The sequence below is a fragment of the Temnothorax longispinosus genome, chromosome 3 (genome assembly GCF_030848805.1).
Source record: "Temnothorax longispinosus isolate EJ_2023e chromosome 3, Tlon_JGU_v1, whole genome shotgun sequence".
Classification (NCBI taxonomy): Eukaryota; Metazoa; Arthropoda; class Insecta; order Hymenoptera; family Formicidae; genus Temnothorax; species Temnothorax longispinosus.
This window is the reverse complement of record NC_092360.1, coordinates 7,543,129-7,569,834: the sequence shown is the minus strand read 5'-3', so window position 1 is coordinate 7,569,834 and position 26,706 is coordinate 7,543,129. Positions and strand designations below refer to the sequence as shown.

Below are 26,706 nucleotides of genomic sequence, written 5' to 3'. Positions count from 1 at the left end.
ACGAGACGGACAGGGTATAAGTATTCATACCTGCAAATGAGATAATCCGATCGGCGGATTATTACTGCACTTGTGCACTGCTGCAGGATCGAAAATACAGTCGACCGTACATGTCGTATATGTCGACGATCAAGAATGGAAAGCCGTCCGAAATCAGCCCGGACGTTGGTAAAGATCGGCCGGTGGATGTAAAGCGAATTAATTTGCCGCTTTCTTAAGAAAGAATGTGTGTGGCACAATAATTATTGCATCGCGGCGCATCGGTGCGTCGGATTGACCGTGTTCGCCGCGCGCATCGCGTGCATCGGTCGGCTGGCCGCCGCGTCGCGCCGCAGCCGCGCCGGCCGGCTGCAGGCCGTCTTTTTCCCCATTCGTTTTTCCTAATGAGCGCGCGCCGGTTACGCTCGACGTGCGTATATATGTACACGTAAACATCTCGCATCTCGTCGAGAAGGAAGCAATTTGCAGGTAAAAGCGGTCAATCGAGATGAGACCGAGAGCTGGCGAGGAAGCCGCGACGCGAAGCCGCGCCTGCCTCGCCTGCCCGGCCTACCCACCTTGCCTATCTTGCGTGATTACCTATCCGACGTACGTAAGTCAACAACCTTTAATTCTCACAGGCAACGAACTACGTGCGCTAAACGTAGCGTTCATCTCGATTTTGCGTGTCTTCAGATACAAACCGGTGCTCATTTAATTCTCAGAACGTCCCTCTCGCTTTCAATGAGCTTCCTCCGCCTCCATTCATGTGCCTGCAAGCTTAATTAAAATCTTAAGCGAGTAATATAATTTAAAAATTCATATAGTTCGGCTTGAATACGAGGCACTTTCGGATTCCTTTATTGCGAAGAGATATTTTTTTAATTAAACAAGTTTAAGAGTAATAATTTAGGTAATAAGTTTTAATTTTAATTAATTTTTAAATTTTTGTACTCATTAAAATGCACTCCCTACATTGGCGCAATTATTTCCATAATTTATTTGTAATGAATGTGATTGACACCGATTTAAAAAACGTTTAAAAAAATTGATCGTTTAAAAAATATATGTTAATATTTTATTAATGAGTTTTAATAGATTTTAAACAGTTTAGTTATATTTGCAAAACTTTTATATATTTATTTACATCAGAAATTCAACTTGGTTCTTCACATCGCTAGTTTTTACGCGATTGCTTTGTATGTGTTAATGCTTATCATTCTTTGCTAAAAGAATGCCCAGCTAAAAATAATTCTTTTATCATTCATTAAATATCTAAAAGTTTTAAAATTTGCACAATTATTTCTTTATTTCACATAAATATTTCAAAACAGTGAATAACAAAATAATGATATATAAGAAAAAAAGAGAAAATATAATAAAAGATTTATTTGCTTATTACATAAATAGATAGCAGAACAAATATGGACTGTTCGGTACTCATATTTGTGTCTTAAACTTGAAGCGAAAGATGTACAGAAACGCGCATAAATTGGAATTGTGCTCTACATTTATGTAACTCATTCTCAACGATTGCAAAACGTGACAGCGAGTTGTCTCTACGGCATTCACTTCTCAGAAGAAGTTACGTCCGTGTTAACGGCCTAACAAAATTGCAAAGAGAACGTAATCTGCCTATCAGTTTAGCCAATTAACATTACAATAAATCTATCCGAGCGCGCGTATTTGCGATAAAAAAAAAGAAATGCATAATTTATGAACGTTTCTTTGCGACGGAACCGCAATCCGAATAATTACGCGTGTAACGCGTGTGCGCCACTGTAAATGTAGATCAGCGATTAGTTTATCGTAAGACTTATTTGTCGGTGCACATTATCGTTGACGTTTTTTTTATGCGCATATCTAATCACTATTGATTTTTGCAAGAAATGCACGGATAGAGCGAAGGGATCCACATTCACCATGGTCGACCATGAAACGATACAAAATTGCGAAATTTATCGCACGTCATATAATGAACTCAAATCATTATTCCGTCGATAAACAAATCGTCGTTAGATATCCAAATATATCGTAATGTTAGCTATCTGAAAAAATATTTTAAAACGGAGTAGTATCACATCGGTGCGGAAATAGTTTTGCGTCGTGAAGACATTACTAAAGATATGTATTACTTGAAATATCTGAGAAATATTTAAATAATATTATAAATTATGCCGCATGAACTGAATAATCAGAATAATGTTTATGCAAATGATTGTATTATAATATGCATATATAAGCGCGGCCGCAAAATCATTTTTTTCTTTATCGTATTAATCGCGCTGATGTAACCTCGTCTTAAATTATTTTAGCACGTCGAACAATTTCCCGCGCTCGGGATGGACGCGTGCTATTTATTATCTACCGATTGTCAGCATTAGTCAGGATAATTCGGACGTGGCAAACGCGATACGCCAAATATTTAGAGCGGTCGAGCGGCGCTTTAATTGCGGTTGCAACTCACTTGCGTCGCGTGTACGCTCATAAAGGAAGCAGCCCTCGGGGTGTTGAACCAGAAACTGCGTCGTACTTGACTAGAACGAGATGTATGTAACACAAATTATATGAACATTAGTTATCCGATCGGGTGGTAATCTTATATACGCTCGTGAGTGTTACACCTTGCTCAAGCGTAAAATAATATTTTTTTAACAATCTTGCAAGAAATTGTCTCGTAAAATCTCATATACTGCATTTTTCTTCCCCTAATAGAAATGGGAAAGATAAAAAAATTAACTTACGTGAGTATTATTTAATTTCCTACGATTAAGGAAACAAATAAAATAATTATTGGGGGACAGGTCTTTTCTCGTTTAATAAATATGTGGATGTTGCGGGAGCGAGAATGGTGAAAAAATACGCGGGCGCGTTGCTAATGGTATAGAGATGAAGACACGTGAGGATCCTGGCCGCGATCCTTTCAAGATCCATCGGTTCCTCGTTTTAATTTTCTTCGCGGCTTGATTTCACCCTCACTGCGATCTCGACACCAATCCGAAATATCAACCCCCCCCCCAAGAGCGGAGCAGCCGCGGAGATTTCTGACTGCGACGGGACCCACCCCAACGTGATCTCTCAAGAAGTGTAAAGTCTCGGCATCCTCGGTTTAAAAAATTGATCCGATATCGCGCCGTGTTGGTTCCGCAATCCCATGGGGACTGAAAGGGACAATGCCGCGAGACGAAATACGAAGAAGGGAGGAGGGGTTCGTGTCGACGAGAAAAGGAAAAAGCGTATATATATATAAACGGGATTTTCCTTCGCGTAAACGAGATTTTGTAGTAACTTACGATAATTTACTCTTCGTAAACGAGTGATATATCGTAAGTTACTACAGAAGTAACGCTCGCGTAAACGTAGTAACATATACACACACTATCTGTCACGTACTACGTTTACGCGAGCGTTACTTATAGTAAGGGCCAAAGCTGACGCGAGACACTACTGTGTCTCATCTTGATTGCACGAACTTTCTCTCGTATGTTTTTATATATTTTACGTATTAAGTGATGTGTCTATGAGTAGCAGCCTATTAGCTGTCAGCTATTAATGTCGCGTTTTCTACTTGGAGTTCCGTTGATATTATTGCACGACGGTAATTAACGACTGTTTGGTAATTAATCGTTGTAAATTAAAAATCGCTGCAAAATCATTTGTTGCAAGAATACACCGAATCTTTTCCTTTCGCGCGTTAACGATCTTCTTGAAACATTAGCGCACTTTCATCCGTTTAATCTCCGTTGGAGACGAATAATATTATTTAAGATAAGATAAAAGCACAGCTGCGTGTTAATTTCGCGATCAGTAAATATGTTGTGTTCCAATCGGACCAATGGAAACTTTCATCCCTGGCTACTTTACGCCGTTGTAAATATGTATGTTCCGTGTTGCCTCGTATAAATCGAGATAACAGGCTGCTGTTTTTAATTTGGCCCGAAGAATGCTTTCTCTGACACTTGCGTGACATTGACACGTGGGAGAAGAGCGCGATATTTGATCCCAATCGATCGTAAGAAGAGATCGAGCGCGAACAAAAACAAACTGCTGAGCCATATGATATGGTATAAATAGGATTTATGTAACAGCGCATATGTAATTCCTCGTATACTTAACGAGCGGCAGTTGCAAATAATTTCGTAGCATAAATGTTTTGACTTTGCGTGCGTTTTCTGCGCGACACACTGAAACAGGCATCAGATAAACCGCAGCGCGGTTTTATTAATTTAATTTTTAATTTTTTACGACAATGGAACGCTAATTATTAAATAACAATAAGTTAATTCTAACATTGTATTAAAATTCTATCTGAGAACTTGTATTAAAGGTCGAGGCACACTGTTTAAATATTTAATGTAGGAATAATAAACGAAACTAAATCGATTTTTACAAAAAAATGTACACGAGAACGAAAGCAAATTTATATTTTTTCGCCAAAAAAAATTGTATCATTTCAAGATGGAAATTATATTCAGAATTGAGAAGTTCTAATAAGTCATAAAGAAGCTGAATCAATTTTTACAAAATATTTTTACGAAAGCGAATATCTTTATCGACTACTTTTCTCGACAAAGAAAATCGCTGCTTGTCATTTCAATATGGAGCCATTATTGAGAATTAACAGATTCTAGTAAGTCGTGAAAAGCTTAATCGATTTTTACAAAAAGTATTTTTACGGAAAGGATTTTTTATTGACTACTTTTCTTGACAAAAAAAATTGCTGATTGTCATATTTCAACAGGGAACCGTTGTTGAGAATAGGGAGATTCTAATAATTCGTATTTCTTCATATTTCTGGAGTATCAATTCATAATCACTGTCGAAGAGAGTGAGACTCTCTCAACTTTCGATGTCTGCGGGCGCATCGGCGCCATATGTTAGCGTGTAAAAGCCGTTGGTCTATTCTCGCAAAAATCGACCAATAAAAAGGTAACTCGTCGACCTTCGATATAGTCTACGCTTCGCGGCGACTGGTTCTCCATCTCTCTTCCACTGCTACCAGGTCTCTCTACCTTCTCTCTCTGTCTCTGTCTCTCTCAGCTGATTTTCTTCTCTCTCTTTCTCTCTTTGCGCTCTGTCTTCGTATGTGTATGTATGTACGCCGCTCTGCCAACTTTCACGTATCATAATATACAGTAAAAGAATGTGGTTTCCCTTTCAAATTACAAAATATGCCACGAGCGTGCAGTTCAGTACACTTCCTTTTCTTTAATTTCGTTTTTTTCTAAATGTTATCTCGATAAGTTTTTAGATTTTTTTTTCAATCGCCTACTTTTGAAAGTAACGCGCAATTGACAGTAACAATAGATATTTCTAAATCAGATATTAAGTAAATGAAAAAGATTTGAAATAATCAAATATATTAATCCCAAAAATGACAGAAATGTCAGTACTAGCAATGTGAATGGGAGCAAGATATACTTAGATTATATATAGTTTTTACCTCATAATTATAAATATATGATATTATAATGCATTTTAACATATGCTAAAAAAGCAAATATCATTTTCCATATTTTTTGTCTTCCTTCAGAGAGAAAATATGACATCCCATTATCAACCTTTACATTTACATTGGGAGAGTTGTAGTCGATATCCCTATGTCGGCAGAATAAGGAGAGGAGAATCGTGTTAACTATGTTGACTACATTTATCAATTTGTGAAGAAAAGATTTCTGCAACTGCATTCTCTTTCAAGAATTCGTTTAAAAATAGATCTCCTGTGCTTATACTTTTTCTGGCTACAGTTTTTTTTTAAACAGGTTTCTGTGAAGTTTGTGGTAAAAATTTATTTTTATAAAAAATATCGGAATTTTGCGTTTACGTTGTCTCTATCGCTGTGTCTCTGTATTCTTACGTTTCTTTTTTTCAATTTAAAACTCAAACCCTTCTCCAGTATTTTTTTACGCCTTTATTCGATCGAAAGTGTACATCCTGTTGACAAGCGGAACATGACGATCTAAAGGTTTAGACTGGAAAGGACAGCGCCTGGGACTGAAACCTTGATTGAAATATTACATTGCCACGGCGCGCACAATCGGTGCGTAGTTTTATTATTAAAGAAGGACTTGACCCAGATTTTATCGGTAAGAAAAAAAAAGGATACCTAGACGATCCATCCTGACTGTCTATCTGACGTCTTCGTCAGAGCGACGCGTTATTGCCGCCGGCGACGATTTGTATCATCTTTCATGTTATTAATTTAGACAAGAGGGATGGATTTATGTGGGTTGCGACAAACTGGGTCAGGGACACGGGTTTGCATGCGCGTGATGTGCGCGCTAGGCAGGTCATCCGGATTCATATATCCATGCTCGGCGATGAATGATACATGTAATATGCTTTATTTATTCCAGATAAACAATCGTTTTCTAGCAAGACCAAATTAATAATTCACACTGCTTAAACATCTTATATGTTTCACAAATACGAGCAATTACGTGCGAGTTGCGTTGTGAGCGGTAATTTGTTCATACAATATATAAACGACGAAGTAAATATGTAAAGTGCATACGCGTGAATTAAAACGCGTTATAAACTTCAAGCGGCTATTATTATATCTTTTTTTTCTCCACTTTCTTGGGTCGTGTAATCCTTCGAATACTCGGCAGAGGAAAAGGAGGTAAAATTATTATGTAAATTATTATGTAAAATATATAGAATATCGTGTCTTACAAATTTTAAACGTTTTATTCATAATAAAAACAGTAAAAAAATATTTTTAACATAATTAGCGATCATTTCGTGATCAACAGGTTCCCTTAGGGGAGTTCCCTCTTTTTTACTGCGACGTACTGCAGCAGCCATTGTGTATGTAGCCACCCTTTGTCGTGATCTCATTGTCAGTATACGAGGACGTCTCGGACAGCTGCGAAGCAACGCCACTTGTCCGGTAGGTAAAACGGCTCGAAGACGTGCGGGAAGGGACTGTCCCATCCCGTGACCCTTTGAACCGGCGCTTCCAGGTACAGGAAACACTCCGCCTGCATAATGATTTGACAACGCTCCGTCAGGGCGACTCAGTGATTCACAATTAGTCCGCGATTAGCCCGGATTAGTTTTACAGCCTTTCCGTCGCGCGCGCAACCGACTTTCTAATTTATAAGAACCGATCGGTCGGTATCGATTAATCGCCGGCAACAAATGCGGATTTGAGAAACAAGACCGGCTAATCGGCCACCGTTAAAAACCGGTTTAGAGGACTATTACGCGTGTATAACATTACCATCCCGCGCGTCATTTTATAGCTCGGACGTCGAAGACTTCCGACTTGGGCACCAATTCGCAACGCGCTACATTAGGGTAATTCACGCTAATAAAATCTGGCTGTTAGGTATCTGATTTGCGTTAGGTATAATCTTTCCGTTTGCGTAATCCCAATATTCATTGTTGCCGCGAAGAGTCCGAGGATTCGACGCCGACGGTGTGGACCTTACCTGGACGGTCGCGGCTATTTCCGCCCCAAATCCATTCGTCATCGGCGCTTCGTGGGCGATGATGACGCGTCCGGTTTTCTTCACCGACTGCAACATTCGAATACACGATATCACCGCATATACGGTAATTTATTATCGGTCGCCGGCTGGCGGGTTTAATTCGCGCGTGATTTACGTCTCGTCCCACATTTGCGGTACAATAATAACTTCACATGCACGGCCGATGCGCTAAGCGGGCGCATTAACGACGGCACGATGACGGCACGCGGGCCGTTTTGTAACGGCTATCAAATACGGGTCTACGACGTGATCGACGTTAGAGAAATACACGCCGGGAACGACCGGCGCGATCGGGATATACGTAGGCACACCTGTGCCTCCATGTACGCGTGTATATGTGTGTGCGTCCGTCCTGTTGTAAATCATTGACAAAGGTAGCTAGATAAGCGTGACTGAATACGCTGGATACAGGTTCCTATGACATTTTCGACTCAAACCGTCCTTCCCGGCAACTTTCAGGAGTTACAATCTTTCGTTACGGATACACCCCACAGAAAGCCTACATCTCTATATTTATCGGATTGATATTTATGAGTTTCTGTATGTCCACTATTAACCTTTATTAACGGCCGCCTTGCTGTCACGATAAACGTTTGAATTATTGCCCACCTTCCTCGTAATGTTCGATCCCTTTCAAACGCCTAAGGAGAATTAAAAATTAACGTTAATTAACTTCGCGTTTATGTTTAAAGGAATAAAGTCGACAACGCTATTAATTGTATCACACCCTTTTACTTTTAATTTTATTTGTAATAGATATTAAGAGAAAGACACTTTTATTATATATAATCTAGTTTGACGTAATGCATTATGCAATACTATATGCAGCTTGTTAAATCTTTTAAAAAAGCTGAGCTTTTTTTCTTGGTTGTTAGTAAGAAAAAGTACCAACTGCTATTGAAGACTAAACATTCTAATTGAAGCGATTTGAATTAATAATTAACCGCGCTATTCAGTGTTTCATAATTTTTGTGTTCATGAGTTGTCTGTTTTTAACGAACTTAATCGATATATGTTATTCTTCCTGCTTCGTGCAAGCCGGAGGCGGTTTCTCGCCGAAGCGACGCATCAGAATTTTGTTTTGCGCGAGCAGTTCATCTCGTTGCGAAACCGTGCGGCGTTTCGCAGGCAGGCATGTCGGAGAGTAGACAAGACGGCGAATCCGCGACTGTATCGAAATTGCGGCGAAACGGGTTTTCAATTACGATCACCTCGTCATGTGTGTGTGCGCGCGCGCGTGTGTATATATAATATAGCGGCGGTTTGCGAGCCGCGAGTGGATACCGCGGTACGATCGAGCATATCATTAAGCGACCAGCGATCGATTAGCATAAATCAGCGCGATATTAGCGTCTATGGAAATCCGTATGCTATCGTAATCTGACAGGGCATGCGAGCGGTCGACTTCGCTCGACATCACGACCGCTTCTCGTTTTTGCTACGGCGGCGCATCCGCCTCTCTGTCGTCAGCGACACGACACAGGACGTCACGTCACGCTCGTCGCGCAAGATCGAATCGCGGCATCGAGTGCTCGACTCCTCGTGCGACTGTGGGCTATACACGCGCGACGATGAATCCTCGCGCGGTCGAAAAGGAAGCAGGCGAGGGTGGACGGGCGGGTCTTCTTTTCGCGCTAACCCGATGTTCCGCGACGTTTCACACAGAAAGAAAGAATATTCTTGATTTAAAAATGTCTTTAATTTTAACGTGGAAATCTCGAAATGAGATTATATTGCGTTAATCGAAGAAAACTTGCTTGATTAATAATAAAGTCATATTTTATATAGTTCAAAAAAATTGAAATAAATATAAATACAAATGGTGCGAAAGGCACTTTAATTGCAGCTCTCGTGCCCGGCAATTTTCTGCGTCGAAATGTGCGTTTCGGAATTCACGGTCACGACGCGTTTGTCTTACCAAACGTCTCAGAGCTTTGAATTAAATTCCGGAACCGGAGCAGGAAGGAGATTCCGCGCGATCTCTCGGCCCTTGAAATTCGGCGTCAATGGGGAACGAGCAACGAAAAAAAAAAAACGCGAGCGAGAAGGGTATACACATCTCTCTCTCTCTCTCTGTCTCTCAAGGAAACGGCCGGAATAACGACGGCCGTTATTGCCCACCTTGCACACGAGTTCCGCGTCCCAAGGTAGAATGGAGACGAGGTCTATCACCTCGCAGGACGCGCCAAGTTTCTTCTGGACCAGGTCGGCCACCTCCAGCAGTACGTGCACCTGAGTGCCCCAGCCCACGAGTGTCACGGCGTCACCTATGCGACAAAAGAACCACAGATGCATTCATGTGTACGCGAGTACGCACATCAGGGATTAATCGCTCTCTGGACGTCTATATATATATATAGGGATTTATATATATATATATATATATATATATATATAACTACCTATACGATAAAAGCGCGCGTTTCTTCTCGCGTATCCTGTTTCAGGACCGGTCACATCGGACGAGATCGCCGCTCCGCTCTGGCGATATAATGGAAGGACGCGATCACACACTCTCGGTAAATTATATTTACCTCTCGCGCTCGAGAGTGCGAATAGTTACTTTCTACGACTTCAAACAACGCCTTCCGAGGCATTATTTTCGTTGGACGGCGCACGTTCCGCGGTGAATATAATGTAAAGGTAAAGAGCGAAGAACCGGTCGTTACGCTCTGAACATTTCTCCGAAGAATGACTCTACAACCGCAAATATTTATTCATAGTGCATAATCATTTCCACGTAGCCCGAAGATCCAAGAACTTCTAATAATACTAATTATAAATACGTCACATAATAAACTCGCAGGTGGAAACTCTCAATCAATGTCGTTAAAATCGGATTAATGAAATACTGTCAATTATCGCTATTATAATAGTTTTGAAGGCCGAGAAAAAGCAGCAATTTTCATTAAGTTATATAAAGCAAGAAACGTATAGAATATATACTTCTTCATACAAATTGCATGTATAAATTACGCATATAAATTACATATTCGAAAAGTATCGTACACAAATTATCCATTCACGATATTGGTGCTGTCCAAACAATGTCAAATATTTAAGTATCCGATTATTTTCTCTTCCCAAATTTTCTCTTGTTTATCCTTTTCTTTCTCTGCATACATTATTGTACTTATTTTTCATTCTGTATGTTATCCATTTGTTATCTTACTTATTTGGTAATCCTACTAAAGGGATTTATATCCCGTCAAATAAAAATAAATAAATTTCTGAACTGACCGCTTCTTACAATCTCGGCCTTGCCGATTTCGATTTTGTAATGTCCCATAGGCACCTCGTCGACCGCTGTACGATAAAGAACTTTAGGCTCGAATAAGATGCAGGGATCCGGCTCGTCGATGCAGCTCAGCAGGAGACCCTTCGCGTGCGTCGCTCCACGAGGCACGACGATCTAAAAAAGAAAAAGAAAGGTGAGCTTGTTCAAAAACGTGAATCGCATCCTCCGTGATCCCTCTCGCGATAATTGACAGCTCTTCGACAAGCTCAAAAACAAGCGTGAAATCGATCGACTCCAGGTCGTCGATATTACGCCGTTCCTCTCGTAATCACGGTGTACAACAACGGCGGTCGCACGCATTAGTGTGCGGGCAAAACTTTCTTCATGCATACGTAGATCGTATACCCCGTACAATATTCATGGAATTTGTTGAGGAAAGTTGTGAGCTCACGACTCTACGGCTGACGCGGGACATAGCGAGGGCTATACCCGAAGAATGTTCCCGACAATAAAAATTCGGTGGCGAAGCTCACCTCGCCAAACCATTCGATCAGGTAAACGCGTCGATTTTTGGAAATGAGATCCTACGTCCCAATCGTCACGTAGCCGTTACGCGTCATGAGCTCTCTCGTGGAGCGGTATAGACCTTGTTGTTCAGCATTGTAGCAATAGCCGTCAGATGTTTACAAATACTGAGGCGCGGCCTTTTACGACCTTATTACGAAATCGCTTATCTCGATAAGGAACTTGTCTTTTCGCTCGGCTATTAAGAGAGGTACCTAAGATTAGCCTTAAGATACACTCAAGAGGAGCCGAGCCTTCTGCGTGTTACGTTCGATTGTTCGATAAATAAAATAAAATAAAAAGTTGAGATAAAAATTTCTACTAACCTTCAAGCCGGGAGTGTGTGCGAAATAGGCTTCAGGGCTCTGAGAGTGATAAAGACCGCCGTGCCCGACGGCTCCGCAAGGCGCACGAATCGTAAGTTTGCCGCAGTCAAACATATTGCCGCTTCGATACCTCATCTTGGCCGCTTCGTTTACCAACTATAAGGGAAAGGTATACACATACAGAGTCTCGTTAATAGTCTGAGGTAATTAATATTTACCTATTTAATAATTTGCGTGACGAACGGAATACGCATTCCGTGTTATTTAATCTGATCCGCTCGCGAAGTTTTCAAGCTATAGAAAAATAAAGTTTTCACGCTCCCTACATTTTTAAGCAAATTTCTATTTTTATAGTTTTGTTTATACTTTTTCATTCTTTGAATAATTAAATCTTGTTAAATCTTTGAATCTCTTCTTACAGTCTCGATATAAAATTATTATAAAATTATATTATTATAAAATAATAATTATCAATCGATCTATATTATATTCATATGTACTGGTTGAATAATGTGGCACCTGATCGAAAGCGGGAAATATGTAATCCGCAAATTGTATTTCGGCAATCGCCGATATTCCCGCGTTAGCTAAACCGATTCCGAAGCCGGCAATTCCTTGCTCGCAGAGAGGCGTGTTAAAGACACGATCGGCACCGAAACGTTTCTTCAAGTCCATCGTGCAACGAAAGACACCTCCGAATGCCACGTCCTCGCCGAACACCACTAAAATTAAAAAAAAAAAAAGAACCGTTAGCAATACTTCTTATTTAAAAAAATGCAAATATTGTTAAAGATTAAGTTGAAGTTTTAAAATTTTCAATGAGAAATTTAGGTTCTCGTGTAATTCTATTGATTTTTTAGATAGTTCAAATAATTTTCTCGAGAGTTTAATTAATATTCTAAATATTTCGAAAGTATTGAAAAGTTGACAATATTATTAAATTAAACATAGAGAAAAATGCTTTAATATATTTACTTAATATGTATATAGGTGAATATCCCAATTAAAGGAACAAGTGTAACAAAATCCTTACCTGAACGTGGATCGTTTTCCAATGCGATACTAAGTCCATGATTTATGGCTTGATACATATTCAGCTTTTGTGTCTCACCTGAAAGCACGACTCTTTTACGTAATCACATGAATAATGCTTAAGCGTAAAATAACTTTAAAATGAGTAAAACCTAATAGACTGGTGCAATAATTGAATTAAAAAACAATTTCTTGGGGATATTGTAGGAAATTTGAAAATCTTAAGAAAAGGACACAAATTCCATAAAATATAATGTGTAATAAAATCTATAATAAAAACCTGAATCACTTTTGTTATGACGTTATCTCGAACGTATTTCAAAACGATAATTCTCATTATAGCAAGCATGACAAAAAATCATTAATTATCGTTGCGTTATATCCGTCAGTTTAATTTATGTTAAAACCGAATTCATTCTTGACTTACTATTGACTTAATATATTCTTGCATATGAAAGAAAGACGATCACCTTCGACAGAGATACGAATATTTTAATCCGTATATCTGAATACTCGAATATGTTTAGAATTTAAATTTGTTTTGTTTTTTACTTTCATGGAAGGAAATATATAGGTAATCAATTTATTCGAAAAAGAGAGAGGGACGATGAGGAAGCAAACGGGGAAGAAGAGAGTCTCGATAAACTCTCGAGTTTCGATAGACCTAAATAATCTCTTTATTCTTACTTGCTGTAAATTCTTTTTATCACACTACTTTTCTATTATGCCAATTTAAATACATGTTAAATTACATTCTGAATTTTAAACTCATCACACTCGCTTACGTATAAGCGCATCTTTAAATCAACTGGCTGATGAGTAAAACTGCTTTTATCAACCGACACATCGCCTCGCATATGTATATACATACACTGACCGGCAGGAATCAGGAATGCCTGGACATTTCGATATGTATAATAATATGACACGTATATGTATTAGAATCGTATACATATATGTCCCGTATGTATGGTATATGTCCAGGCATTCTGCCGGTTCAGTATGTACACGTGTGCTGCTGCTGTTGATTTCCTATACGTGAATTCATCAGGACTTGACGCAGAAGATTCTTCTGGAAAATGATTAACATGTCCGAGTGGCATCCACTTACCGACGATCTCACGCGGCTTCTTACACGGGAAATACGTAAAGTGCGCCTCTCTGACATGGCACTGATGAGTGGTGGAATAGGCGGAAATCTCGCCACAGCTCAAAAGCAGCTTCTTTCCAGTGTGCCGCAGTCTCGCGCTCAACTTGCCGAGCATCATTTCTCTCTCTTTCTCCCTCTCTCTATCTATCTATCTAGCTCTCTCTCTCTTTCTCTCTCTCTTTCGTTTCGGCTCGTCCGAGCAGCAAACCGTTCGCCAAGAGGTCGTCGCGAATGGTCTTACGTCTTATCTCTATTTTGCACACAATACCGATATTCCACGGAGGTTCTCTCGACCCCACGTGGGATTTCGAAAGAGCCTCCAGTCGAGGTCGAGCGAGAGTGCGCGCTCGCGCGCGCGCACACACGCCCGTGATCGGCGATCGGCGTGATCGAACGATCGGACGATCGACGCGTTGCTGATCGTAGACGCGCGAACGAAAACTGGTTTCTCACGATGTACATACAACATGGAGCCTCGGGAACGCGAGCGTGACTCGACCGAAAAGGGGATAAGAATTTTCCCGGAGTGGGAGAGCAGGGGAATCGCGATAAGTCGCTGACGACATTTAGTAATATGCTTTATCGCTCGGTGTGCGACATATATGGTGTGCGATAAGTTCGGAGTTGACTTTGATTTTCCGATTTAATCTCGGATCTCGAGCGACGCTTGACGTCAACTCGGCGGCGCGCGGCGCGGTCAGAGGGATGGCGAGCACTTTGAAATCATTTAAACGCGTTGTCATAAAACATTGGCCGTCTCAAAAGAATTTGTTTTTTTCGCATCGCGTTTCGTCGACCGCCGCGCCGATCCAATGGCAGATTCCAACGACTGGACGATTGACAAAAACGGTAAATAACTATTTACGTCAACATAAACGAATGAGAATAAATAAATGTCATATTTTTTAATTTGATTCTCGCGCAATTTTTGTGCTTTGTGCAGCTCGCGTGCAACGAAATCGGAATTTCTTTCTATGCCTTCAGTCGACTTCATTTTCCCGACCGATGGTTACGAAGAACACTTTTAAACGTATCATCAGCAGGCGATCTACTTTAACGACTGTAGATTTAAATTAATATGAACTGTCAAAAGTACCGACAGGAACCTATTACCTACGATCGATGAAACTCCGCGGCGTGAGACCAGACCGCAGTCTGCCGCCACGGTCGCGATCCTCGGCGGGATCGGCGGGAGATCATCAACTGGGTGCGCGCTGGGCGCGTGCACGTCGTCGGCCATTACAGATTCGTTCTCACAGACGCGTCGTTGTGACTTCGAGGTGCGTTTTTTTGACAAGTATCCCGTAACGCGTGGGAACCAAGGGCATCGTCGAGACCGATCGAACGAACATCCGGATCCCGTTGAACATGGACATGGACAGATCGAGCAACGGCGAGTACAAGTATCAGAGGGACGATGATGCCGACGATAAACCCAGGTCGTTGGACGAGTCTGAGGAGAAGGACGACCAGCAGGTCGACAAGGCCGGCGAGTACATGCACGAGCTCTTGCAGGAGAAGATCGACCTGGACGCCCAGAAATGGCCCAACGCAATCCGCTTGCTGGACCAAGGTGAGTTGACCCGAGATAACCCCCAAGTAAATATATATATATATACTTTTTCGCCGATCTCAGATCTCGGAGACGAGTCTCCGTCGCGTTCGCGACGAGAAACCGCCGCGATGTCCGTGGACCGTGATTTTCAATGAAATTGGATTGAGTGCGCGCGATCCTGGATCAGTAGAGTTTTATGATGCAACAAAATTCAGCTTGAAGGCAATATGGTCCGTTTGAATTTTATTGGGAGATAATTTTAGATCAATTATATCAATTCCTCAAAATTCTTCGGTTCTCAGTTAATTTTAGATATCTGGGTTGTTGAAGTGTCTGTTATCTTCTGTTTAGTTTGATTTCTGATATAGATAATTTACATCCAACACCAAGCGTAACTGTAGGGATCGCTTTGGATTTTAATCCAATAATTTTGATACGTATCATTGATGCAAGTATAAAGAAGGAAAAAAGAATAAATTAGTTGTTAACAAAACTGTTTTTAACAAAAGGAGGAATATTTCTTTAATTCTTTTGAAATTCCAGATACACATATGCGCCATTAAATTTAAATTCAGGACTAAAGTTTAAAACAAAAAAAAAAGGAAAAATACACAAAAACTAAGAACTTTTTAATTTTTTTTGTGAACATTCTTTTTGCATATGTCTAATGGTTCGTATAAGTACTACAATAGTTATTTGTGTAACAAGTGCGGGAAGATGGAAATTCACGGGTGCGGAGTGGACGCACGAGCCGAAGGCGAGTGAATTTTCAACTTCACGCACGTGTTACACACCCTATTTTATATTACAAGTGCGTGGAAAGTGGTCTATCACGCGCGTGTCACGCGCGTAATGTGCCACTTTCCACGCACTTGTAATATAAAACAGGGTGTGTAACACGTGTGTTAAGTTGAAAATTGGACGTGCGGGTCCTATAACTATTAATGGTGCATATAAGTATCACCATTCACATTATCTCTTTGACTTTTTTTCAATATGTTTTAGCATAAGAGTAAATATTGATTTATAGAACTAAAAACAAAAAACTTTCCTACTGTCCTAGATTAATACTATTTTGAAAGGTTAAAGAATATAATAGAAATATTTCTCACAGATGCCCTGTGTGTATATCTATTGAGATAAAAAATTAATGTAATAAATATGAAAATACATTAAATTAAGATTTAATATAATAAATTATAACTACTTTGTTACACTCCCGTGTTTTATAGAGATACAAAAAACGGAAACTATGCGAAGACCAATGAGAGAGTCGAAATATGTGGATATTTACCGTGAAAAGCATGTTCGTGTCTCTGTCAAAGTTTTGATACCTATCCGTGAACATCCTAAGGTAAGTATCGCTATTTACAGCAATCTGAATTACAAATAAATTTGAGATGAATTTGGGTTATGTTTTGCCTGTTGTAGTTTAATTTCGTTGGGAAATTGCTGGGCCCGAAAGGCAATTCCATGAAACGGCTGCAAGAAGAGACGATGTGTAAGATGGCAGTGTTAGGCAGAGGATCGATGAAAGATAAACAGAAAGTAGGTGACAAAGGAATAATCTTACTTTCTTTTTTACTCTTTATTCTGAAAAAGAATTGACGCATATTTTCCGGGTGGATCTTTTAATTTTAGGAAGAAGAACTTCGTGCTTCCTTGAATTTGAAATATGCACATCTTTCCGACGATCTACATGTGGAGATTACGGCTATTGCCCCACCGGCGGAAGCTTACGCTCGCATTGCTTTTGCGCTCGCCGAAGTACGGAAATACTTGATTCCCGATAACAATGATAATATACGTCAAGAACAGATGCGCGAAATGGAGATGACCATGACTGACGATCCTGTCTCTAATGATCGGAGAGGACCTTCAATGAGAGGACCTTCGAATCTTGGCGTTGGTAATGTACCAAGACCCGCTGCAAGACAGGCATTACCTAGAGGAACGTCTAGAGGTTGGTTACATCTCTATTATAAAAATTATATGATATGTAAAAGTATGCAAAAGATTAAAAAATGTTGCGATCTATTTGATATTTGTTATTATAAACTTTTGTTGAATGTGACGGATGTTTATCATATCGCGATAAATGTACTTAAATCTTTTATGTGTACACAAGATATTAAAATGTATATATTAAAAAAATATGTATATATTTGAGTTATGTATATATAAAAGATATATATGAATTGCTTATTTTTTTTTTAGCTATTCTTCCTCCACCACCTGTAAATCGTGGGCCACCTAATCGACCTGCACCGTCGAAATCGAAGGTGTTCTCAATATTGGATCGTGCAAGGGCTGCTATGGATCAAAGTTATAAGTGAGTCTACATTATACACAGACATAATATAACCAAATCGCTTTATGAAAATTAAATATGTTGAGTATTCGAATTTTTTCGTTTTTGTAGCTATGATACCCAGACTCCTCCGCCAGCGAACCGGACTGGATCGCATCATGATTACGATTATCACGGATCATCAGGTAGTAACGCTCGATACGGCGATCGTTACCCATCGAATTCTGGGTATGTATTATAAATTATAATGTTAATTTATGATAATAAAAATAAAATAGGAAATAATATAAAGTGAAAAATAAGGTTTTCCTATATATATAGATATATACGCATTAAAATTTTAACGTACATGAAAGTTGATGTAATATAATAAAAAAAATTTTTTTATAGAAATGCAATTATTTTTTCTGCATACGTGATGTTCTTATATAATTATTTATTATGTGCTAGACTTTATATCTGTTTAATAAATATGACATGTATCCTTCTTCAAGATACACAACTTACGAGTACGATGATGACTCTGCACCACATTCTTCACGCGATTATTACGAATCTTCGGACTATCCAGGTAAGCTATTATATTTATATATTTGCTTGATTATATTAAATAAAAAAATTTTTTACATGAACTTTTTATGATCGTATTTTAATAATAAAAAATTTTTATATTAGATTGTATATTTATATGGGTATTAATTCTTTTAATTCTTTTACTAAATGATGTAAATCCTTTATTATGCTTACGCAGGGTTTATTATCACGTACGAATCTTATAAAATTTTGTAATATAAATATTTATAAATAAACATTCGAGAAATTATTTATATTTATAATTATTGATATAAACTGAAATTATTACAATTATTGAGGAAACATCATTAATAAAGTATATAATGTTTATATGTTTAAAACGAATCTATTGAAAGCTTCCATGGGAATGCATTAAATACTAAAATTGTTAATTATATATAATAATTTTTAATTGTATATTTATAAATTTAAATTCCTATGTCGTAAAAGAAATAACTTTAGACTAATAATTATAAACATCCTTTCTATTAAATATTGACTATTTTTTAAGCCCCTAATAATGATCAATTACCAAATGAATAAATCTCAGAACCAAATAATGCCTTTATATGATTCTATAAAGATTAATAATATTTAAGAAATTTTAAATAAAAACTTTTATGGAAATTAATTTTAATGTAACTTAATATAAATGTTGCCTTTTATTTAAATCAGTTTAGTTTACCCCCCCATAAGAGAGAATTACGTAGATAATATACAATAATTTACATTGAAAGCAGATAATGTATTATAATTTACATTATTTCCCAAATTTATGAATCGTGCAATTCCAATTGAAGCATTGTAGGCGTAACTTAAATCCGCTGTAATAATGAAATTTAAACCCTGCCGTAAACTATACAAATATGCATGACGTTGATGTCGCATGGTGATACATCAACACGTTGATATCTTTGAGAATTTGAATATCTCACTAAACTAAGGAACTGCCATCGTGTTCTGCCTAAATAATTAAAGCGCATCAATCCATGTAATTCGCAGAGGATTCGTCGAGCCGCGCTTGGAAATCTTACAAGACCACAACGACGTCAGGCGCAGCCTCGCGCTACCGCACCACCCCATATACACGACCTTCAAAGTAAAGACTTAGAAAAAAAAAATCATCCGCTAAATTTTCTTTTATCTCAATTATCCATACTCCTCTAAATATTACTTTTTTTTTTTATATTATTATTTCATAGCGTTGTTACTAATCCGTTGGTGGCTAATCTTCCTAATGCACGGCGGCCTATGATGCCCACTATGCAGAAACCGGTAAACGAAAGAAATCGTCCTTAATCGATCGACGACATGAAGGCTAACACGGTAATAATGCCCAAATATTATTCCCTCTTGACGATTACTAAACACTAACGTTAATACAAATTTCCTATTCTAAGGGAGATTTATTTATCATTAAATTTCCTTTCTTATAAAAAGCTAATAAATCTTTAACGAAATAAAAGGCTCATGCTGTCTATCGCACTCTATTCGTATCTTTTTCTCATTCATAAATGTTTAATTTTAATTTTATTTTATATTAATTTTTTTATAATGGATTCAATAATTTTCAGATTATTTTTCGCGGCCACTGGATAAACAGGAACATATAAACTAACCCATAATTAAAATACATCCAATATAGAATTTACACAGCCAAAATTCAATATTCATCATATTAAATTCAATATTCTTGACCATGAACGCGATAAATTTATTCCTTTGAAAGTTCTCCTCAATCCTCAATTGCTTCGTAGTATAATTTTAATTCAATCACTTCATAATATAATTTTAATTCAATGTATCTAGTTTGCTATAAAACATTAATTCCGTTTCCTCAGTCCTATTCCTAAAATTTTTGACTATAAATGGATTTAATTATTGACAAGAAGTAAAGGACCAAGAGGATAGATGGGATAATTTACAGTAAAAGATTCAAAGTAAAACTTTGAATAAGCGATTAATATTCCATAAAGTGAAACGAAAATTATTAATTTCATAATTATATACTCAATATTACATGTATAAGTTAAGTGTGAATTAGAGGCTAAAGGATCCTCAATATCTTCTTTTTTGTACTTAATGTCTTTTATGATTTGAAAAAAAGTTAAATAAGACATTAAAAGATAACAAATCTAATCTGACTTATGATCAAATTATGTATTAACATTACTCTTCCACTCGCTCGAACGAGATGTAAGTCGAATGTACGTATTGAAATATTTGAAATATCAAAATAATATTGCATTGTAAATAGAATAAATTATTAAAAGATTTAAATTATATACAATGCAAACTACAATTATAAATTGATATGAATTTTTTATTATTAATATAATATGACACCATGTTACTTACTTAACGCACACAGCCTCTATTCATTAAAATTAAACTGGATAATATGTAGATTACAAAAAAAAATATTAACAACTTGTATTCTCTATTATGTAGAAGAATAGAAGATTAAGATAAATCATAGTGTTATATATATATATATATAAATAATTTCCAATATATGAATATTTAAAAACATGTAGACTGTAATTCATAAATCGTTAAAAATATATGTAACATGTAACCTTCAAAAATTGAAATAAACATGAAGTAATAATATCAAACGTTTGTTTTGAAAGATGCCAAAATAAATTTCCCAACCAACGATAAAGCTAATTGTAAGATTCTAATAATAATTTTGAACAAAAATACTCTCGTGTATGTAGTTTTACTCCCAATAAATATTGTAAATTTTTAAAATCATATATTACGTATGAAAACTTACTATTATTTTATAAATAATTGTTATTAAAATACTTTCATAAATGTTCACGGTTTAAATATTTTTAATATAATAACATATTATATTGAAAAATTTTCATAAAAGGTATAAAATATAATTTTGATTGAATGTATAAATTAAATTAATAAAATGTACGAGAGATATCCTCTTTACCAAATAACTGAATAATTTTATATATCTATAATTTTATAGCACGCGAAATAAAGTTAATAAATATAAAATACTTGACAAAAGGGAGTCTTGATTTAAAAAATCGTTTCATAGAAATGTCATGAAAAACCATTTCGAGTTTTATTTTATTCTAATATTCTTATTCATATATTTCACATAGGTGGGTAAAAGATGATGAAGATCTTTGATCATGAAGATTAATATAATGGGAATCACATTAATCATGATGATGGACTTTGAAGTGCCATGAGTTTAACACGACGTGAGTATACTTATGCTTTATTTACAATTATCTGCTACAAACATAAAAATCAGATGTAAAATAAGTCTGCTTTAACGATCTCTTTCCTTTTTATTTTTTATGCTTGCATAAGATTGAGTAAATATCTTAGAATAAAAATCCAAGAATAACAGTTGTAAGAATTTAATTGAAAGAGTAAACGGAGTATTCAGTTTATTAGAAAAAATAGTATAATAACTTATTTATAGGATATTTTTATAGGATATTGAGAAAATTACTTATCCGAGTATTTTTTATGAATATACATCCATTTATGCAAAGTTAGCTAGTGAAAGTACAATTTTTTAATAAATAAACGTAAGTATAATTAAAATAGCAATTATTTTATATCTACTGTATTTTATCTTCTATGCATTATTATTTTATTATTTATTATTTTAATATGTTCAGCTATTTGTCATGTATGATTTACGTAAGATGAAATCAGCAATTAATGCTTTCAATAAATTAAAAAATTATTACAATCCAATCTTTTATGATAAATGGTTAGTTTTTATAAATATGACAAAAATATTAAAAGGATCGAAAATAATGTTACATATTTAATGATTCTTTTATTATTTATAGCTATAAAACATAGTTGGCGTTTATTCTAGAAAGAAATATAAACGAAATCAGAGATTTTTCTTAAAAAGATATCATTACTACACACAAAATGTATTCGATATTTTTTTGCTTGTGCTTTAATCTGTTACAAAACTCACTCTCTCAACATATTGATTATATTATAGCAAAGCAAATTATAAAACCGTCGGCAATTCTTGTAATTACTATCATAATATAACAGGTAGTCATTTTATCACGAGGGATTGCTTAGAAACAATATTCTTATTTATTTATCACACACCAATATACAAAAATGAACTGTATAATCAATATCAGAATATAATATACTACGAAATTCAAATATATTTAATAAAGATATATCTGAGTATCTTACAAGATTAGAATGATGCTTCAACTTGAAACAAAAAAATCATCTACAACATTCTTTGCAGTTGGCACAGAAATTCTGGTAGAAAAACGTATTTCTACGGCCGTCCTAAGGATTATAAATAAGTATTAATTTATGGGAATCCTTAGCTTCTAACAAGTCGCATCTAAGTAGTTGTGAGTGAAAATAAGGTGCCGAGTTTTTCTTTTCCCTAACTTTTTCCCTAACTAATCCCTCTGCATATGAACCGGGGAGCCGTAAAAGATGCTTCGTTCGTTATATTCGTTCGCTTAAAGTGCAACCGAGGGCTGCGTTGAAGCGTCCACGCATCTTGTATCTGTTGAAACGCATGCTGATTTTCGCCGTACTCTTCGCATAATAATTACACCATTATTATGTTACTTATCTCGTATGCGTCATTTTATTTAGAACGATGTCACAATACTAAATTGTTTCTAACGTGCATTGATGTTTCGGTACATCAGGCGATGATCAGCAGAGCGATCTTTGATTTATACTCGCTAACGCAAAATTTCTTCCTGCCGTGCAATCACATATATAGCTAAGATAAAAAAGCGCGCGTGATAAAGATGACGCTGCTGATCACTCACAATAGATGTCTTCTGAATTAATAAACGTGCTATATTATTGATGAAGAATTGCATTATTTGCAAAATATGGCGTATAAATGTGAAATTATGTAACAAGTACGGAAGTACGGAATACGGGGAGACGCCAGATTTAAAGATTTTATTTAATGCGTTTTAACATTTACAAAACTGTCTTACGCTTTGCGTAGTGCAGAGGCGGCTCCACTGTAAGGACAAGCTACGCGAGAAGCTATACAAGTCCCATATGAGTATTCGAGGAATTCGCTTACACGATAAATCTTCGTAAGGTATCCAAGAACTCGTGTAAAATGTAAGAATGTGAATATAAAGAGGTGAGATCCTTTCGAGAAGACCTCATCCTCAGTGTGAAGAATGTCACATTAGATCTGGCAGCACAGCAGTATGAGTTTTTTTTTTTTCCCTAAAAGCTTTGCCAGTCCTAGAGCCGCCTCTAACACCAAGAGAAGACGTGTGTCTTCGTGGTATGGTTCCTACGGCAACGAGCCAGTCTCTCATGCTGCGCGACCACCCTGCTAATACTTCACTTCTATGAAAAAACATGGAATGTATAGTGTATTTTTTTTTTATCGGTTTACACCTTAGTAATGTGTACGATTATATCACAAGAAAGATTCAAATATTCTGTACATAATCCGCGACGACGCGAGACGCCTGGTGTTCAAGGTCGCCTCTTCTTCCTCTTTCTTCTCTTGATTCTCGTCTTCCTCGTCTTTCCCGCTTTATTTAATCTTACATTTATATATATATATTTATATATACGCCTAAGATTTAATTACAAAGTTAGATATGTCTCAGGTTCACCTGGTATTGTACTTCATACAATTTCTCGTGACTGGCGAGTCACGACGGCGAAATGCGGCCAACGAGCGTGTTCGCGCGTCGCTCCCGAGGAGACTTCCGTTTCGTTACGCGCGCGTGTCATTCGCGTGCTCGAGGAAGCGCTTTTTCGTCGCGCTGTTACCGCTTTCCCTCTGCGTCCGGTTTCCTTAGCCGCCAGTCGCTTACGTTAATAACTCGATATCGATAATTGGCACATCTTTTTAATGGCAAGTTTCGCATTGGCACGATAATGGCCCTGGGGAATAGCCTTGAGTGCAGTCTCTTCGGAGGAGAATTTAATCGTTGACAAGCGTGATGCTGATGGTTCTTATTTTTAAACGATAATAATTCTTTCTGTCGAGTAATAAATAGAACAAATATATTTGCCAAAATAGAACAAAAATATTGTAGAAAAATTTGCAAATAATTCGTTGAATTAATGACATTACTCATTTTTCGATGAAACGTTTAGGGAAGGATATAATCTCGTCAGAAGGACTTCAATTTTGGCGATTCCCTGGACTTAACGTCGTTCCTGACTATCACGCGAGTGTGCACCTATCAAAGGCAGAATCCTCGCTTGTGGCTAATCGCACGATGTCCCATTATGATTAATATCAGTAGAGGTGACTAAACTGATACATTGGTTACCGAGGACTAAGTTGCACTTTGATACTCGTACACGACCGCTTCTGATTACACGGCAAAGAATTGTTGGTCCAGGTAAGTCTCATTGATGGAAGCACAGCTTTACTAATAAAAAAAGTTATCTAAAATTATTCCATAAATCATAAAATAATCCAAAATATATATTAAAAGAGAAAGAAGTAAATCTCGATTGTTTTTGTTCTTTCTTAATTAATGTTTTTTTTTTTATAATTTAAAACGATCTGCGAATTTTATCTTTCTTGCGGATTGCTTATTAATAATTATAAATTGTAGATGATTGGATTACAAGTTACAGGAGACAGTAATACTAATAATTTGTTGAATTAATATTAATGATTGCACTAAGTTTTTCGCATTTTTCGACTATCATAAATATTTCACGATTATCCGATCTCTCCACAAATCACAAATTTTCTTGTGTGAAATTTTCAATAAAAACGAAGAATAACGGCGCAAGGGAATCAATTAGGATCTCATATGTTCGTATCTGTCGCACTTTTTTATCACACCCGTTACTATGTCGTGTTACAGTTTCTGTACAAATAATAATTTCGTATAATTTCAAATTTACTAACCGAATAAGGAAAACAAAGATTTTTATTCACATCATCCTGTTATTTAATAAAATTAGAGTGATTAAATACATGCGATAAAGATGAAGAGCTAAAGTAGAAGGTGAGCACCTTCGTTATCGTTAGTTATCCGTTTAATGAACTTTATTAACCTTTCTTCTCAGTGAACTTCACTGGCCTCATGTTCAAAAGCACGCGAAACGATGACTTGATGTGACGGATGTGATTTACGCATTATCGAATCGCAGCTCTTTAAAAAATTTGATCTGTCATATTTGCGGCGAATCGGTGGGATAACGGGCGGATTATATAAATGTTTGCGAAAAATCGTAGCTGTATACCTTTGATTCTGATTTCGCGGAATGCCTTCTTTAAGAAGACGGTAAATTATTTGTATTTTTAATGTTCGTCCCAAGTAAAATTATCGTACACTGTATTGAACTAGATAAAGTTTTTGGAATAATACTTTTTTTTTTTTTGTAGAAGATCTAGATGCAAAAGTATACAATCTTAATGTATTTCCATATAACACAAATATCCAACAGATATTCTCAGATATCTTTTTTCCTGTGATATTCGTGTTTTTAAATATTGATTAACACGATTTTTTACTGTATTTCTATCGTAAAGAGATTGCTTATAAACACAAATTATATATCAAAATTTCGATACAACATTTCTAAGAGAGAAAAAAATCAAGAATCATCAATTATAGAATATATTAATTGCACTTTAAAGAATATGTGTACTATTTTCTTGAGAATGTTTAAGAATATCTATTGGACATTCATAAGATATGTAAATTTGACTTCTTTTGTTCTATGGCGTGATGCATATTTAAAACAAATATATATTCACTGCATACAGAAACTATTTCCAACTTTTTGTAAGATCGTATCGATAATAATTTAATCGCGCAGATGCAGGTTGACGAGGGAAGGTCCTGAAGATTTTCATAGGCAGAAAGGTCTCCGAGACATTCTTACAATTAGACATTTTCAAGATAACGTACAAAACGAATAGAATCTATACCAAAGGCGACCAGCGACAAAGAGTTGAGCCCGTCGGTATTCGGCTTCCCGGGGCTCAGTTACGAAATGAGAATTTTCCTCTCCTCCCGTTTTCTATTCATCGACTATCCCTGATTGCACATTTTTCGCACGTATCACGCAGCCTGCGTGTGGAATTGCCTACGGAAGCTTACGACCAGCCAACCTCGGCGTACACGGTGGGCACGCGGCACGTCGCACGCGAGTGCCAGCAGCGAGTGCGACGCGTCCGCGAGCGCGTGTATGCGCGTACGCGTTTCTCAGTGGTCCACTGCGAGCTTTCCGCAAGAGCGATGGACGCACGGAAGCTCAGTTGTATGGCCAGGAGTGCCTGATAGACGTGACCACGTTCGAGGTAGGCGGGTCTTCTGTGCGTCACTTCTTCATGTCGTTCATCATCGCGCCGTCCTTGCTCTTCGAGTCGAGATTCGACTGTTGACTGCTCGTCACGCTGCTACCGTTCCCGGGATACATCTTCTCCAGATGATTCAAAGACTCGCTTAGGAACTTCTGCAAGGGGAACCGTAAAAGCTTTCAG

General features: G+C 37.1%; 3 protein-coding genes across 19 annotated transcripts in view; 1 reads left to right on the top strand and 2 right to left on the bottom strand.

Moving 5' to 3' along the window:
• Positions 1-6,771: 6,771 nt before the first annotated feature.
• Bckdhb (Branched chain keto acid dehydrogenase E1 subunit beta) lies at positions 6,772-14,266 on the bottom strand. Its single transcript, XM_071772113.1, has 8 exons — positions 13,747-14,266; positions 12,637-12,714; positions 12,123-12,325; positions 11,604-11,759; positions 10,716-10,887; positions 9,597-9,742; positions 7,416-7,502; positions 6,772-6,962 (listed from the first exon to the last, which is right to left on the bottom strand). The coding sequence occupies exons 1-8, from the start codon at positions 13,901-13,903 to the stop codon at positions 6,822-6,824; spliced, it is 1,140 nt and encodes a 379-aa protein (XP_071628214.1). The 5' UTR covers positions 13,904-14,266; the 3' UTR covers positions 6,772-6,821.
• A 614-nt stretch (positions 14,267-14,880) lies between these two features.
• Positions 14,881-22,435, top strand: LOC139809310 (KH domain-containing, RNA-binding, signal transduction-associated protein 2). Of its 11 annotated transcripts, XR_011731078.1 has the most exons (11): positions 14,882-15,358; positions 16,573-16,694; positions 16,772-16,888; positions 16,982-17,303; positions 17,558-17,672; positions 17,763-17,879; positions 18,146-18,222; positions 19,227-19,323; positions 21,353-21,454; positions 21,695-21,790; positions 22,061-22,435. XR_011731078.1 is itself a non-coding variant. In XM_071772110.1 (10 exons), exons 1-9 carry the CDS (start codon positions 15,154-15,156, stop codon positions 19,521-19,523), a joined length of 1,269 nt encoding a protein of 422 aa, XP_071628211.1. In that variant the 5' UTR covers positions 14,881-15,153; the 3' UTR covers positions 19,524-19,550; positions 19,799-20,842. The 11 variants fall into 11 exon arrangements, 4 of the variants coding, with proteins under 4 accessions (XP_071628211.1, XP_071628210.1, XP_071628212.1 ...); XM_071772110.1 differs by lacking the exons at positions 21,353-21,454; positions 21,695-21,790; positions 22,061-22,435 and adding exons at positions 19,427-19,550; positions 19,799-20,842 and having other exon boundaries at positions 14,881-15,358; XR_011731076.1 differs by having other exon boundaries at positions 21,695-22,435.
• Positions 22,303-26,706, bottom strand: part of Tfap-2 (transcription factor AP-2) — a 207,943-nt gene continuing 203,539 nt past the window's right edge. For all 7 annotated transcript variants that reach the window (XM_071772104.1, XM_071772106.1, XM_071772108.1 and 4 more), the window contains one exon: positions 22,303-26,678. In XM_071772104.1, coding sequence (XP_071628205.1) covers positions 26,544-26,678 — 135 coding nt within the window. In that variant the 3' untranslated portion in view covers positions 22,303-26,543. The remainder of the gene's footprint in view (positions 26,679-26,706) is intronic.

Bases quoted from the DNA above. Each gene is read 5' to 3' on its own strand.
- LOC139809310 (XM_071772110.1), top strand. From the start codon at position 15,154: ATGGACATGGACAGATCGAGCAACGGCGAGTACAAGTATCAGAGGGAC. The intron at 15,359-16,572 runs GTGAGTTGACCC...CGTGTTTTATAG, and splicing joins AATCCGCTTGCTGGACCAAG to AGATACAAAAAACGGAAACT. The intron at 17,880-18,145 runs GTATGTATTATA...TCCTTCTTCAAG, and splicing joins CGTTACCCATCGAATTCTGG to ATACACAACTTACGAGTACG.
- Bckdhb (XM_071772113.1), bottom strand. From the start codon at position 13,903: ATGATGCTCGGCAAGTTGAGCGCGAGACTGCGGCACACTGGAAAGAAG. The intron at 9,743-10,715 runs GTCAGTTCAGAA...TTTGTCGCATAG, and splicing joins GGCCGAGATTGTAAGAAGCG to GTGACGCCGTGACACTCGTG. The intron at 7,503-9,596 runs GTGGGCAATAAC...CGAATGTTGCAG, and splicing joins ACGCGGAACTCGTGTGCAAG to TCGGTGAAGAAAACCGGACG.